Source organism: Camelina sativa, chromosome 5 (genome assembly GCF_000633955.1).
Source record: "Camelina sativa cultivar DH55 chromosome 5, Cs, whole genome shotgun sequence".
NCBI classification, from domain to species: Eukaryota; Viridiplantae; Streptophyta; class Magnoliopsida; order Brassicales; family Brassicaceae; genus Camelina; species Camelina sativa.
The window spans coordinates 25,972,064-25,986,491 of NC_025689.1; the positions used below are offsets into that span (position 1 = coordinate 25,972,064).

The 14,428-nt window shown below is 40.3% G+C and overlaps 2 protein-coding genes across 2 annotated transcripts in view; one reads left to right on the forward strand and one right to left on the reverse strand.

The window, feature by feature from the left end:
- LOC104787599 (probable polyamine oxidase 4) overlaps positions 1-1,681 on the forward strand; it is a 4,632-nt gene extending 2,951 nt beyond the window's left edge. Inside the window, exons 8-10 of the mRNA XM_010513206.2 lie at positions 458-555; positions 650-1,082; positions 1,174-1,681. Of these exons, the coding sequence (XP_010511508.1) occupies positions 458-555; positions 650-1,082; positions 1,174-1,497 (855 nt within the window). The 3' untranslated portion in view covers positions 1,498-1,681. The remainder of the gene's footprint in view (positions 1-457; positions 556-649; positions 1,083-1,173) is intronic.
- LOC104787600 lies at positions 12,167-12,942 on the reverse strand. The gene is made up of 2 exons (XM_010513207.1): positions 12,708-12,942; positions 12,167-12,592 (listed from the first exon to the last, which is right to left on the reverse strand). Exons 1-2 carry the CDS (start codon positions 12,835-12,837, stop codon positions 12,342-12,344), a joined length of 381 nt encoding a protein of 126 aa, XP_010511509.1. The 5' UTR covers positions 12,838-12,942; the 3' UTR covers positions 12,167-12,341.

Sequence of the window (14,428 nt, forward strand, 5' to 3'; positions counted from 1 at the left end):
GAAAATAAGGGATGAAACTACAAATGACATGTCAGTTCTTCAAGGAATATCCATTGTATTGGAAAGAAATCCAGAACTAAGGTACCAATTGCAGTCACATGTGTACAATTTTACTTCTTAAGTTTATACATCTGTTAAATCCTCTGTTATTTTCTTGTATTATCTAGGCTACAAGGTATGGCGTACGAAGTTTTGCAGTGGTACTTATGTAGGATGGAGGCATGGTTTGCTGTAGATGCGAATCTGATATCACTAAAATGTTGGGATCAGGCAAGTGAAACATTCTATGCATATTTGATCTGAGTAGGGTGTCCATATTTAGGTCACAAGCTTTCAAAACGAGTCCCTTCTTGGTTTAGTCATGTTTTATTACCAAAGTGTTTTAGTCTTTTTATTCGCCGAAACAAATAGCTATTTTGGAAACGAGGAAAGCTCAAAATAATTATTTCTTGTGCAGGATGAATGCCTTTCAGGTGGTCATGGTCTAATGGTTCAGGGTTATGAGCCAGTGATCAGAACAATTGCAAAAGACCTGGACATTCGCTTGAGCCACAGGTAAATTCAAGTTAACTTTTGATGAGGTAATACATTAACGTGCAGCTATCTTACTTTAGTGTAATCACGTGTGTTTGGAATTGTATTTACACAGGGTTACTCAAGTATGTAGAACGTCCAATAACAAGGTGACGGTCGCAGTTGAAGGAGGAACCAATTTTGTTGCTGATGCTGTTATCATTACGGTTCCCATCGGTGTCCTCAAGGCAAATCTAATTCAGTTCGAGCCAGAGCTCCCACAATGGAAAACCTCTGCGATATCGGGTCTTGGTGTAGGCAATGAGAACAAGATTGCTCTGAGATTTGACAGACCGTTTTGGCCCAATGTGGAGTTCCTGGGGATGGTGGCACCAACTTCTTACGCCTGTGGCTATTTTCTGAATCTTCATAAAGCGACAGGCCATCCGGTGCTTGTTTATATGGCTGCAGGGAATCTAGCTAAAGACCTGGAAAAACTATCCGATGAGGCTACTGCAAATTTTGTGATGCTGCAACTTAAGAAAATGTTTCCTGACGCACCTGACCCGGTAAGCATTCATCATTATCATCTTATTGCATATTTTTGAATCATGTGCTCGGATTACTTAAATTGGGTGTTTTGGTTTGGAACAAAATCAGGCTCAATATCTAGTGACACGATGGGGAACAGATCCAAACACATTGGGGTGTTATGCATATGACGTAGTTGGGATGCCAGAAGATCTATACCAGAGGCTAGGAGAGCCAGTAGATAATATATTCTTTGGAGGAGAAGCAGTGAACGTGGAGCATCAAGGATCAGCTCATGGAGCCTTCTTAGCAGGAGTCTCGGCCTCTCAGAATTGTCAAAGGTATATCTTTGAACGACTTGGGGCTTGGGAGAAACTCAAACTTGTTTCTCTTATGAGAAATAGTGATATCCTTGAAACCGCAACTGTGCCTCTCCAAATCTCCAGGATGTGATCAATTGAATTACATCTGCTTAACAGACAAAGCAAAGTTCCAATTTATTTTTCTTAATTTGAAAACAAATAAAGAGACATTCCCAATTCTGAATGTGGAGTCTTGGTCTTTCTTTCTTTTTTCTTCGCTCGATGGGTTGTAAACTGTTTATAATTCAAATGACCTAAACATCTTGACTTGAAAATTTGTCTTGTCCTTTATTTTTTTTGGTTAGATAATTCAATCCTCTTTTGTCAACTGATTAGAAGTACCATAAAAACTAGATACTGAAAAGGTTTAGCCCATAAACAACTACGAAGCTATACTGCAGCTCACATAGCACATTTAGGTGCTGCGAATAACAAAGACGGAGATGATGGTGATGCATGAGCCAGAAGGAACTGAATGACTCAAAATGGTCCAACCTGCTCTACATGAGCATATTGACCGAACGAGCTATTTTGGTTTAGTCTTTCCAATTTCCTCAAGAATCTTGCAGACAGTTTACTAAACGTAACACACTTTCGTAATAAGTTTCAACATGATGAGTTTCAAATTAGAAAACAAGGAGCAACATGATGAGTTTCAAGTTACCCCGTGTAGTATTTTTAACGAGGTTCGATATGGAGGAAAATCAGAGTAATATTAGTATTGTTGCTTGTATGAAAAGAGAAGCTTGGAAAACGAGTTTTGAGCAAAAGAAAAGTGAGTCTAGTTCAAGAAAAGAAATTCTATTTTCTCACATATATATCCGTAGAGCATTTAGTGTTGAATGTAGAGATTAGATCGATAAATAAATGGTGAGAATGTTTTATATTGGAGCAGGTCGTTGGCGTGGATATGTTTGTGGTCGTAGTCGGTGACAAATTCCTCAGGCCAGTGAGAGTATGGCCCAGGGTACCACGGGAAAGCACGTCACTGAGCCACATGCGCATTAGGAGGGACTAGAGGGATTGGCCGGGGTAGGTGCCGGTGGTGCTGGCCGCTAGGTGTTGGGTTACAGCAGGTCGAGTCTAGGGTTGAGATGATCGATTGACGGGTCTACTGACACTGCTGTTAGAACGCTTACCGGAAGCAGTACTATTGTATGTTCCGGTTTTGCCGCCTATGGCGGGGTTCAGCCAAGGACTGTTGTTACTAAAGAGCTTCCATCATACCTCAGGATGATGGAGCAGTTGCAGGGGATCGGTACGAGTTTTTTTTTTGGGAGGTACTGAGACTAGAGAGGCCGATGAGTGGAGGATAAGGTTGGAGCGTAACTTCCAATCTTTCAGATGTCCTGAGGCGTACTGGCTTGACCTGTTATCTACTACTTCGTAGGCGATGCACATTCGTGGTGGAGTGTGACTATTAGGAGGGTACAGAAGGAGGTGACTTAGGCTGATTTCGTGTTGGAGCTCAAATCCAAGTTCTTTTCGCATGAAGCATTGGACAGGTTGGAAACACGGTTCTTGGAGTTGGCGCAGGGGATAAAACTGTATGGGTGTATGATGTGGAGTTTAACCGACTCCTAGTTTTTGCAGGCCAGGTGATGGAGCCAGAGAAGGCCTAGGTGAAGAGGTTTTTGCGGGGATTTTGGGCCAGCCTAAAGACCTGTTGTAGGGTGAGGACTTACACCACGAAGGCAAAGTTGGTTGAGACGACGACACGGATTGGGGATGACTTAAGAGAGCAGACCATCTCAACCTGAGTGAGTGGTCTCCTCAATCCCTGCCGCTGCCTCAACCAACTTCATCTTCATGGCGTAAGTTCTCACCCTAGATCGGGTCTCCACTATGCTTCGTGATACTGAAAAGATTGGAAGTTACGCTCCAGCCTCATCCTCCACTTATAGAACTCTCTTGGCTCGGCACCTCCCAGAAAAACCAGTTCCGATCCTCTACAATTTCTCCATCATCCTGAGGTTGGATGTGAGCTTTTCAGCAACGACAACCCTCGACTGCACCCCCGCCAAATGCGACATAACTGGAGCTTCCACTGGTACCGCTCCAACAACAGTATCAGCAGATCCGCCAAGCAATCATCTCATCCTCGGGCTCCGAGATCCAGCTGCTGCAACCCCTACACCTGTGGCCAACACCATCAACACTCACACCGGCCATGTAACGTCCGCGTACCAGGAAATAATGAAATATTGGAGTTTATATCATAAATTGGGTAGAGTCGGTTTAATATCCGTTTAGATAAATTTTGGTTTAATTTAATTAAACCAAGGAACCCTAAATTTTTCTATAACTCACGCCTTTTTCATAGATTTTTCTATAATTTAATTAAGCCTTTTTCATATATGCTCCTTTTTACAGAAGTGCACTTGGGTTTAAACTCCGTGACTTATTGGCAGTTTTGTGAGACACGTTGTCTTATACGCAAGCTGGAATCATCGGGGGTTGTAGCTAAGATCGTGGTCTCGTTTGTTACCCGATTGACATGAGATTTTGTGGGAAGCTTTGTGACGTCTAGGGATCGCTTTTGCACTAGAGAGATTTGATAGTTAACGGTTGATTTTTTTCTTTGAGACTGTAGTTTTGTGTTATTTCTGTCCAGGTTGCTTTTGATTGTGTGGCTTCTTGTAGGATGTTGCTGTGCTGTTGCAGACGCAAGGAGCGCCTCTATTCTGGTTGTAGTTATTTTTGTGTATCACAGTGCGTGACCACAAGCTTATCTGAGCGATTGGGTTGTATGACTTATTTTGTGTGATGATGTGTAGGTGTGGTGTATGTATTATTGGGTGTTCTGTTTAATGGATGGTTTGATATGTTTTATTTCCGCTTGTACTCTTGATTTGCTTGTGTGTATAGCTTGTAGATGGGAGGATCGCTTTAATAGGTATTTCTTGTAATCCACACGCATCTCATTGTGTTTGTGGTGTAGGTAATATGTAGCGTGAAAAACCAAATGCGTTAGTAGTACATGAAAAAAATACAAATCTTTGTTTTCTAAAGAAAGAGGTTCACTAGGCAAAAGAATAATTTCAGGTCTATTATACTCACGATTTTGATATAGCTTTTTTTTTTTTGGATCCTAGTTGCTCTTTTATTTTATTATCCAAGCAAATATGCTCTCACTTTGGAAATAAGCCATTTCAAACGTCCTTACAATATTACACGGAAAATCTCCTCCTATCACTTTGACTATCATTGATGTTACAATTTACTAATCATTGGAAAATTTACGTAACATCAATGATAGTCTCACAAAGCCTTCTTAGCAAGAGTCTCCGTCTCTCACAATAGTCAAAAAGTATTGTCTTCGAACGACTTTGCGGCTTGGGAGAAGAAACTCGAACTTGTCTCTTTTATTAGTTCTCCATCTGATAGACAACTGAATAAATATTCCCAATTCTTAACGTAAAATCTCTTTTCTTTAATTTGTTTGTTTGTTTTTTTTTTTTTTTTGAGATGCAATGCTTTAGCTTCATCAGTTTTAAGAAAGAGTAGTATGGAGCTTTATCATAATATGTGAGCCATGCTTACATTGCATGTGTTCAATTTATAGGAAATTGATTTTGAAGGAAATTCAAAACTGGACAGCCCAATTAGGGATTATTTGGTTCTTGTCCCTTTTAGATCTAAAGTTTTTAATGAATTTTATGTTTATGAAAATATCGTGAAGCTTACTCTTTCTTCTGACGTCCAACATGCTTACTTATTTCGGTCATATAGATGTCGTATGACCTTGTTTTTGATAGATTGCAGTGCCGGCCCAACCAATTTTGCTGCCTAAAGCAATTTTTTTTTTTTTGCCCATTAACAAACATTAGAAAAAAAAAGTTACAAAAACTGCTATACAAAGATCGAACTCTTGACACTGAAAGAGAATGAAGACAAACCCAACCACTGTACCACCGAAACTTGTTGGAAATTATGCCCCTTAAATAGCTAATATAATCTGGCGCCTAAAGCCCTTACTTTACGGGCTTTAGGTCAGGGCCGGCACTGATAGATTGGCCATATTGCCTTGCTATGCCGAACTAAAACTATTACAAACGAGAGAGAACGAGAGAGAAGAAGTTTGTTAAAGATATTTTCTCATTCAATTGACCAAAATAGTTGTACAATTCTTGTGTTATATACAAGTATACTAAACCAAATACTAAACCGGTTAACTCAGCTAATCACATATTTACATCTAACCCAATAGTCCCCCTCAAGATGAGGCAAATATGTTATGAAGACTCATCTTGGACTTGAGATGTTCAAATTGTTGAAGGAAGAGAGGTTTAGTCAAAATGTCAGCCACTTGATCCTCAGTCCGAACATGAAGTATTTTAATAAGCCCTTGATCCAGCTTTTCCCGAACAGTATAGCAATCCACCTCAATATGTTTAGTTCTCTCGTGATAAACTGGATTTGTGGCAATGTAGATCGCTGTAGTGCTATCAGAGAAGAGAATCGGAACAGAGGAAGGACCAACTCGCAACTCACGAAGTAAAGTAGTGATCCACATCATCTCGCAGGTAGCCAAAGCAAGAGCTCGATACTCAGCTTCTGCAAAAGAGCGAGAAATAGTATGTTGCTTCTTAGATCGCCATGAAATGAGTGATGAGCCAAGAAACATCGTAAAGCCAATGGTTGAACGACGATTATCCGGACAATTGGCATAATCAGAATCTACAAATGCTTTCAATGTGAAGTCTGGTTCTGCAGAATAGAAAAGTCCCTGTCCAATAGTCCCTTTAATGTATTGGAGAACTTGATAAGCTGCTGTCAGATGAGATGTGCGAGGAGCAGAGGAGAACTGACACAACTTATTCACAGCAAATGTGATGTCTGGACGAGTGATGGTGAGATACATCAACCGTCCTACAAAACTGCGATACATCGCCTTATCAGTCAAAATCGTACCAGAAGTCCTGGAGAGGTGTAGGTTTGGTACCATGGGTGTTGCGACGTCTTTGCAAGCTAACATGCCAGTAGAAGTCAGAAGCTCAAGAGCATATTTGCGTTGACAAATAGAAATGCCAGTAGAATTTCGAGCAATCTCAAGACCCAAGAAATATTTCAAAGGGCCAAGCTCCCTTAGCTTAAAACTCTGCTTTTAAGCTGCAGTTAGCTGAGTCGCACCTGATTCTGTGGTACTAGCAATAACTATGTCGTCAACATAAACCAACACAGCAACAAAATCATCTCCAAAACTTTTAACGAACAAAGTGTGATCTCCGTGACACTTTGCAAAACCCAAGGACAAAAGAGAAGTAGAGAATTTCAAGAACCATTGTCGAGAAGCTTGTTTGAGACTATAAATGGATTTCTTCAACCTACAAACAACATTCTTGGGCAAAGTGTCCCCCTTAATCTCAGCATACCCTTCTGGAAGTCGCATATATATATATATATATATATATATATATATATATATATCTTCATCCAGATCACCATTCAAGAAGGCATTCGAAATATCAAGTTGATGCAGAAACCACTGTTTAGAAGCAGAAATATTTAGTAACATTTTCACAGTAACCATCTTCGCAACTGGTGAAAATTTTTCATTATAATCCAAACCCTCCTTTTGTGTGTAACCTTTAGCCACCAACCTGGCTTTATATCTTTCTAGAGTTCCATCTGCATAAAAATTCAAGGTAAAAACCCATTTGCAGCCAACAACTTTCTTACCAGGTGGAAGACTAGTTACATCCCAAGTATTGGTCCTCTCCATGGCTCCAATCTCCTTATCAACAGCCTCACACCATTCCTTGGATGCCTTTGCCTCTTTATATGAAGAGGGAATAAGAATTTTGGTAATATTATTAATATAAGCCAAATATGAAGGTGAAATGTTTGAATAGGATAAAAAGGAGGAAATAGGATGAGAGACATCATTGTCAAGAGAGTAACAATGATAATCGCTCAAATGAGCAGGAGGCTTACGAACCCTTTGTGAAGAAATTTGTAGTGGAGGAGAAGTAATGGAATCAAAATTTTGTGGAATGGAAATAGTATTACCAGGAGACAAAGAATCCGTTGGTGTGAGAGTGTTGACAGGTACAATCTCCTTCTGAGAATCTGTCAAAGGAAAAACACCTTCATGGAACTCAACATGCCTGGATATATAAATCACATGACTCTGCAAATCCATTACTTTGTACCCTTTAAAACCTGCAGGATACCCCAAAAACACACACGCTCTTGATCGAGGTTCAAACTTGCGTCTTTGTTTTGGAGACGTTGAAGCATAACACAAGCAACCAAAAGATCTGATGCGAGAATAATCTGGTTGCTTACCCGTGAGCAACTCATAAGGGGTTTTATTCGAGAGCAATTGCGATGGTGTGCGGTTGATTAAAAACACTGCTATCAGAACACAGTCTCCCCAATATTGCAGAGGAATATTCGATTGGAAGAGAAGCGATCGAGTAACATTTAGAATATGCTGATGTTTACGCTCGACGACTGAGTTATGTTTAGGTGTCTCCGGGCAAGAATGATAAGAAACAATGCATCATGACTGATAAAACTGAGTGAAAGCTAACTCTTTAGCATTATCTGATCTAACCGACTTCACTTTAGCATTATATTGATTCTCAACTTGGTTGATGAAAGCAGGGAAGACAGTCAGAACATCACTCTTGGCCTTAAGCAAATAAATCCAGGTTGCTCTAGAATGATCATCAACAATGGTCAAAAAATATTTATAACCTTCAACTGTTTCCACTGAAAAGGGTCCCCAAACATCAATGTGTAACAACTCAAAAGTTGAACTACAAATGTTGTTTTTTGATATAAAAGATAACTTCTTCTGCTTTGCCAATTGACATACATGACAATAAGCAGGCTTCTTATTCTTGTGTCCTGTAGTTCCCAAAGCTTCAGAAATCACATCCAATCTTGAGTAAGAAGGGTGTCCAAGTCTCTTGTGCCACGTACCAATATCCACCACTGCATTCACTAAAGCTGCTTCTGTATCGAGCACATAGAGCTTGCCAATTCGACGACCTTTACCAATCATCACCCTCTTGTTAGGATCCTGTATTTCGCAACAAGTAGTATCAAAAATCACTCGAGAACTAAGGTCTGAAGTCAAAGAACTGATACTGATGAGACTCAATCTGAATTCTGGGATAAACAAGACATTCGTGAGAAGTAAGTCTTTATTTAGACGAATCATTCCCACTCCACTGATCTTAACACGTTGTCCTGTTGGCATGTTCACAAAACTTTCCACAGAAGTATCCAAAGAAACAAAGCTATTTCTGTCATGAGACACATGGTGAGTTGCACCAGAATCAATCACCCATGTGTCTGTGGACAGTGTATGTTTCGAAGCAGCCAGAATACCAATAAAAGAGTAGGTGTGAGTAGAGAATGAGATACCAGGGTGATCAAGTGGAGTTTGTGGAGTTTGAGATGTACTCGCAATAGCAGCAGAAACAGCTCCAGAAGAGGTAGATTGAAGCTGAGAGCTAAACAGAGCAATGATATTCTGCAGCTGATCAGGAGAAAGATTTCCAATCAAGCTCTCCATGTTAGTTGAATTCTTATCCGGAACTGGAGACAAAGAGACTTGAGCTGCGACTATCGGAGGTTTCTGAAACTTCTTATTGAATTTCCCTTTTGGAGTGAAGCCAGGAGGAAAACCATGTTTCCTGTAACACCGATCAACAATGTGTCCNCTACAAATGTTGTTTTTTGATATAAAAGATAACTTCTTCTGCTTTGCCAATTGACATACATGACAATAAGCAGGCTTCTTATTCTTGTGTCCTGTAGTTCCCAAAGCTTCAGAAATCACATCCAATCTTGAGTAAGAAGGGTGTCCAAGTCTCTTGTGCCACGTACCAATATCCACCACTGCATTCACTAAAGCTGCTTCTGTATCGAGCACATAGAGCTTGCCAATTCGACGACCTTTACCAATCATCACCCTCTTGTTAGGATCCTGTATTTCGCAACAAGTAGTATCAAAAATCACTCGAGAACTAAGGTCTGAAGTCAAAGAACTGATACTGATGAGACTCAATCTGAATTCTGGGATAAACAAGACATTCGTGAGAAGTAAGTCTTTATTTAGACGAATCATTCCCACTCCACTGATCTTAACACGTTGTCCTGTTGGCATGTTCACAAAACTTTCCACAGAAGTATCCAAAGAAACAAAGCTATTTCTGTCATGAGACACATGGTGAGTTGCACCAGAATCAATCACCCATGTGTCTGTGGACAGTGTATGTTTCGAAGCAGCCAGAATACCAATAAAAGAGTAGGTGTGAGTAGAGAATGAGATACCAGGGTGATCAAGTGGAGTTTGTGGAGTTTGAGATGTACTCGCAATAGCAGCAGAAACAGCTCCAGAAGAGGTAGATTGAAGCTGAGAGCTAAACAGAGCAATGATATTCTGCAGCTGATCAGGAGAAAGATTTCCAATCAAGCTCTCCATGTTAGTTGAATTCTTATCCGGAACTGGAGACAAAGAGACTTGAGCTGCGACTATCGGAGGTTTCTGAAACTTCTTATTGAATTTCCCTTTTGGAGTGAAGCCAGGAGGAAAACCATGTTTCCTGTAACACCGATCAACAATGTGTCCCACACGATTGCAAAAAGAGCATATCAGACGTCCTTTGTTTGGACCGTTTTGAACGTACATCACACCCGAGGAGAGTGGTGAAGAAGAAACCACCTGAGGTGCAACTTGTGAGACTTGAAAAGCTGTGGGAGCAGTGGGAATGGTGAACCCTTTCTGGCTGTNTGTGCCACGTACCAATATCCACCACTGCATTCACTAAAGCTGCTTCTGTATCGAGCACATAGAGCTTGCCAATTCGACGACCTTTACCAATCATCACCCTCTTGTTAGGATCCTGTATTTCGCAACAAGTAGTATCAAAAATCACTCGAGAACTAAGGTCTGAAGTCAAAGAACTGATACTGATGAGACTCAATCTGAATTCTGGGATAAACAAGACATTCGTGAGAAGTAAGTCTTTATTTAGACGAATCATTCCCACTCCACTGATCTTAACACGTTGTCCTGTTGGCATGTTCACAAAACTTTCCACAGAAGTATCCAAAGAAACAAAGCTATTTCTGTCATGAGACACATGGTGAGTTGCACCAGAATCAATCACCCATGTGTCTGTGGACAGTGTATGTTTCGAAGCAGCCAGAATACCAATAAAAGAGTAGGTGTGAGTAGAGAATGAGATACCAGGGTGATCAAGTGGAGTTTGTGGAGTTTGAGATGTACTCGCAATAGCAGCAGAAACAGCTCCAGAAGAGGTAGATTGAAGCTGAGAGCTAAACAGAGCAATGATATTCTGCAGCTGATCAGGAGAAAGATTTCCAATCAAGCTCTCCATGTTAGTTGAATTCTTATCCGGAACTGGAGACAAAGAGACTTGAGCTGCGACTATCGGAGGTTTCTGAAACTTCTTATTGAATTTCCCTTTTGGAGTGAAGCCAGGAGGAAAACCATGTTTCCTGTAACACCGATCAACAATGTGTCCCACACGATTGCAAAAAGAGCATATCAGACGTCCTTTGTTTGGACCGTTTTGAACGTACATCACACCCGAGGAGAGTGGTGAAGAAGAAACCACCTGAGGTGCAACTTGTGAGACTTGAAAAGCTGTGGGAGCAGTGGGAATGGTGAACCCTTTCTGGCTGTCATCTTGATCCAGGATATGGTATACCTCTGCCAGAGGAGGTAACACCTTCTTTGCAATGATCTGTCTGCGTACAATCGCATAAGATTCATTCAGACCAGCCAAGAATTTCACCGTTTTAGCTCTCTCTGTCTTCTATTGCAGACGAGCACCTTTCCCAAAAACACAAGGATCATCTGGCTCCTCTGAACCATCCAACTGGTCCCATAGAGTTTTGAGACGAGTATAATACTCAGACAATGACATAGTGACGAAGATCTTGGATCTCTTGAGTCAGATTAAAAGTGCGTGGGAGATTAGTCATATGGAAACGACCATAGAGATCTTTCCAGATATCTGTAGCATCATTCATGCGCAAGATACTACGATAGATCTGAGGAGAAACAAAGTTCAATAACCACAACTTAACCATGCTATTGCATCTAGACCACAAATTAATGTTAGGATCTGTAATCAAAGGCCTAGGCAAGCTTCGATCAACAAATTTTATCTTATTCTTAGCATCAAGAGAAATACGCATCGCACTCCAGTCATCATAGTTCGTTTCATCCAAACGAAGAAAAATGATACTCAAACCTGTATGATCTGCGCTGTGTAGATGGAACGGAGAGTGAGAAGGATCAGCAAAGATCGGCGATGCGACAGCTCGCGAAAGCCCGGAAACCTGAGGATCGGCTTCTGGGAGAGTGATAGGAGCAGAATCATCAACATCGGAGTTCAACCTTTGTGATCTTCGAACAGTGGAGCTCGATTGAGATTTTGTTTTACCCATTTTTCGGTTCGCACGAGATACGGTCACCATTGGAGCACGAGATGAGCTCAGAAACGAAGAAAAATGAGCTTAACGAACAGAATCGATCAAAGATTTGAGGTGGATCTGAGCTTTGATGGCTCTGATACCATATTACAAACGAGAGAGAACGAGAGAGAAGAAGTTTGTTAAAGATATTTTTCTCATTCAATTAACCAAAATAGCTGTACAATTCTTGTGTTATATACAAGTATACTAAACCAAATACTAAACCGGTTAACTGCTAATCACATATTTACATCTAACCCAATAAAAACCTTTGTTAATCAGGCACTATATGATAGTAAAAAACAGGATCGGAATGATCTTTATTAAAGCACGAGGTGAATACAAAATGTTGGACAATGCAATAAAATGCTTAATGAGTTCGCAAAGGATAAGTGTATTCCAAAAAACAGATCATAAGTGATGGTTTCATATGTAAAATTTCTTTGCCGCAAACTTTTGCCTGAAAGATCACGGTATTGCTGCATGAGGTTTTGGATTTTTTTTCTTTTTGGATTTAAGAGGCTTTGGAATACTTTTCTTTTTGGTTTTAAGAGGCTTTGGAGTTTTCTTCTTTTTAGTTTTAAGAGGAGGCTTTGGAATTTGTCTACAAAGCTTCTCTTTAAGTGCCGTAAGTTGACTTCCAATATTAGATCCACATGGCGGAGAGGGCCATACCATCGCGGGTGGTGGTGAATTTAGGATTTGACTTGGGGATATCGCTGCCAATTCGTAAAAAGATAAGTTAGTTATTATAAATTGAAAATAGGTAAAACTAAAACAAAAATACATACTTAAGCAAACATAGAAGAAACGTCAGAATAACAAGGTACTGACCTAGGTTAGGGCGTATAGCCACCGTGGCACGAAGCTGAAAGGATATACATATAAGTATATGAAGCAAACTTAGAAGAAGAGAAGCTTGAGTTGTTTTCTTCACCATCATTGCTCCTCTCTCACATGTCATCGACCAGATTAAGGAGGTGTTTATAATGGGAGCAAACCTTTATCCATAAACAAAGATTATAATTGGAAGAAAAAAATTGTAAACTTAAAGTCAATAACCAAGCACTTTTTTTTTTTTTGACCTCAATAACCAAACACTTGAAGTCAATATTTTATAGAAAAGTATTCGACGACTTTTGGTTCGACGACTTGCTTTTTTTTTACAAAGTACAAACAAAGATAGGTAATTGTGTAAGGCTGGCTTAATTATTCGGGAAAATTAATTGAATACCAGTTTTCCAATATTCTAAGAGGGGGGTATTGAACCTATATTTTAAAGGATTGTAGAGGATTCTTAAAATCCTTTGTTATTCAATTGAGAATTTATTAAAATTTTATGAAATCCTATATTATTCAATTAAGATTTATGGAAATTCCTTTAAAATAATTCAGAATCTTTTGTTATTCAATCAACAATTTATAAAACCAAACTTAAATCTTATGTTATTCAAAATATCACAACTTTTTTTGAGAATGATATTTTGAATGATTTTGGGAGACTTTTTTTTGTTTTTTAGTTGATAAATACCACTCCCAAAAAAAAGAAAAAAAAGAAAATTTTCGGGAAAGAGATGATCGATTTATGCAAACCTTCAATCAGCATATATTTTTCTGGGAAATCAAAGAGAAGGATCTAGACTACGAAGGGGAAGTTAACCATGTCTACATTATCGGGACTACGAGAGAAAGGAGAGTGATTGACGTTGCTAATGACATCAGTAAAATCTTTGGAATAGACCCTGACTCCACCATTCAGTTTGTGGAGAATCGGCCATTCAATGACCAGAGGTACTTCCTCGATGACCAGAAGCTGAAAAAATTGGGATGGTGTGAACGAACCACTTGGGAAGAAGGACTCAGGTGGATATTCGCAGCATCAAACCAAGTCATGTCTTCAACGCTGCCGGTTTAACTAGTTGACCCAACACCAGCCAGGAGTGCAGAAGAGGCGACGAGCGCGAAGCCACTAAACACTTCTCCAAGTACTTCTGCTACTTCCGTACCAAAACCACCAGAAGAAAATCCTCAGATAGACGCAGCAGTAAAAGAACTCGCAGAGGCAGAACAGTTGGAGCGTCAAGCAAAAGAGGCACAAGACCTTGCCTATAAACACGACCAGGTGCTAAAGTTTGAAAGCGAAAAAACCCTGCAGCTAGCCGAAGAGATCCTTAACCGATGTAATAATGTCCACCTCTTAAACCGAAGATGTATTGTCAATCATCATGATCATCACTAAGCTTTTGCTTTGTTCCCTTGCAGGTGCTAATGGTGAAAAGCTTTTCCTGCGGAAAAAAGCTTAATCTTCTGGTCCGGTTCAATGTGGATGTATTCGATGACCGGTTTTGATGTGATCACGGGATCGGTCCTTCGGCCAAGAATACTCGCAGCCCTCGGACACTACCTGGCCACCACTCGGACGCCTCTCAAACTCTCGGACAACCCGCACTGGCGACCAGGAGCTAGCGTAGGCAACCAACAAGGCATCATTCAATCCCCAAGGATCATCAAGGCGGAGCAAGACAAGTCACCATTGGACATTTCAACCCTAGCTC

Excerpts from the sequence above, each read along its gene's own strand:
- LOC104787600 (XM_010513207.1), bottom strand. The coding sequence starts at position 12,837 with ATGACATGTGAGAGAGGAGCAATGATGGTGAAGAAAACAACTCAAGCT. Across the intron at positions 12,593-12,707 it reads GGCTATACGCCCTAACCTAG|CGATATCCCCAAGTCAAATC; the intron begins GTCAGTACCTTG and ends ACGAATTGGCAG.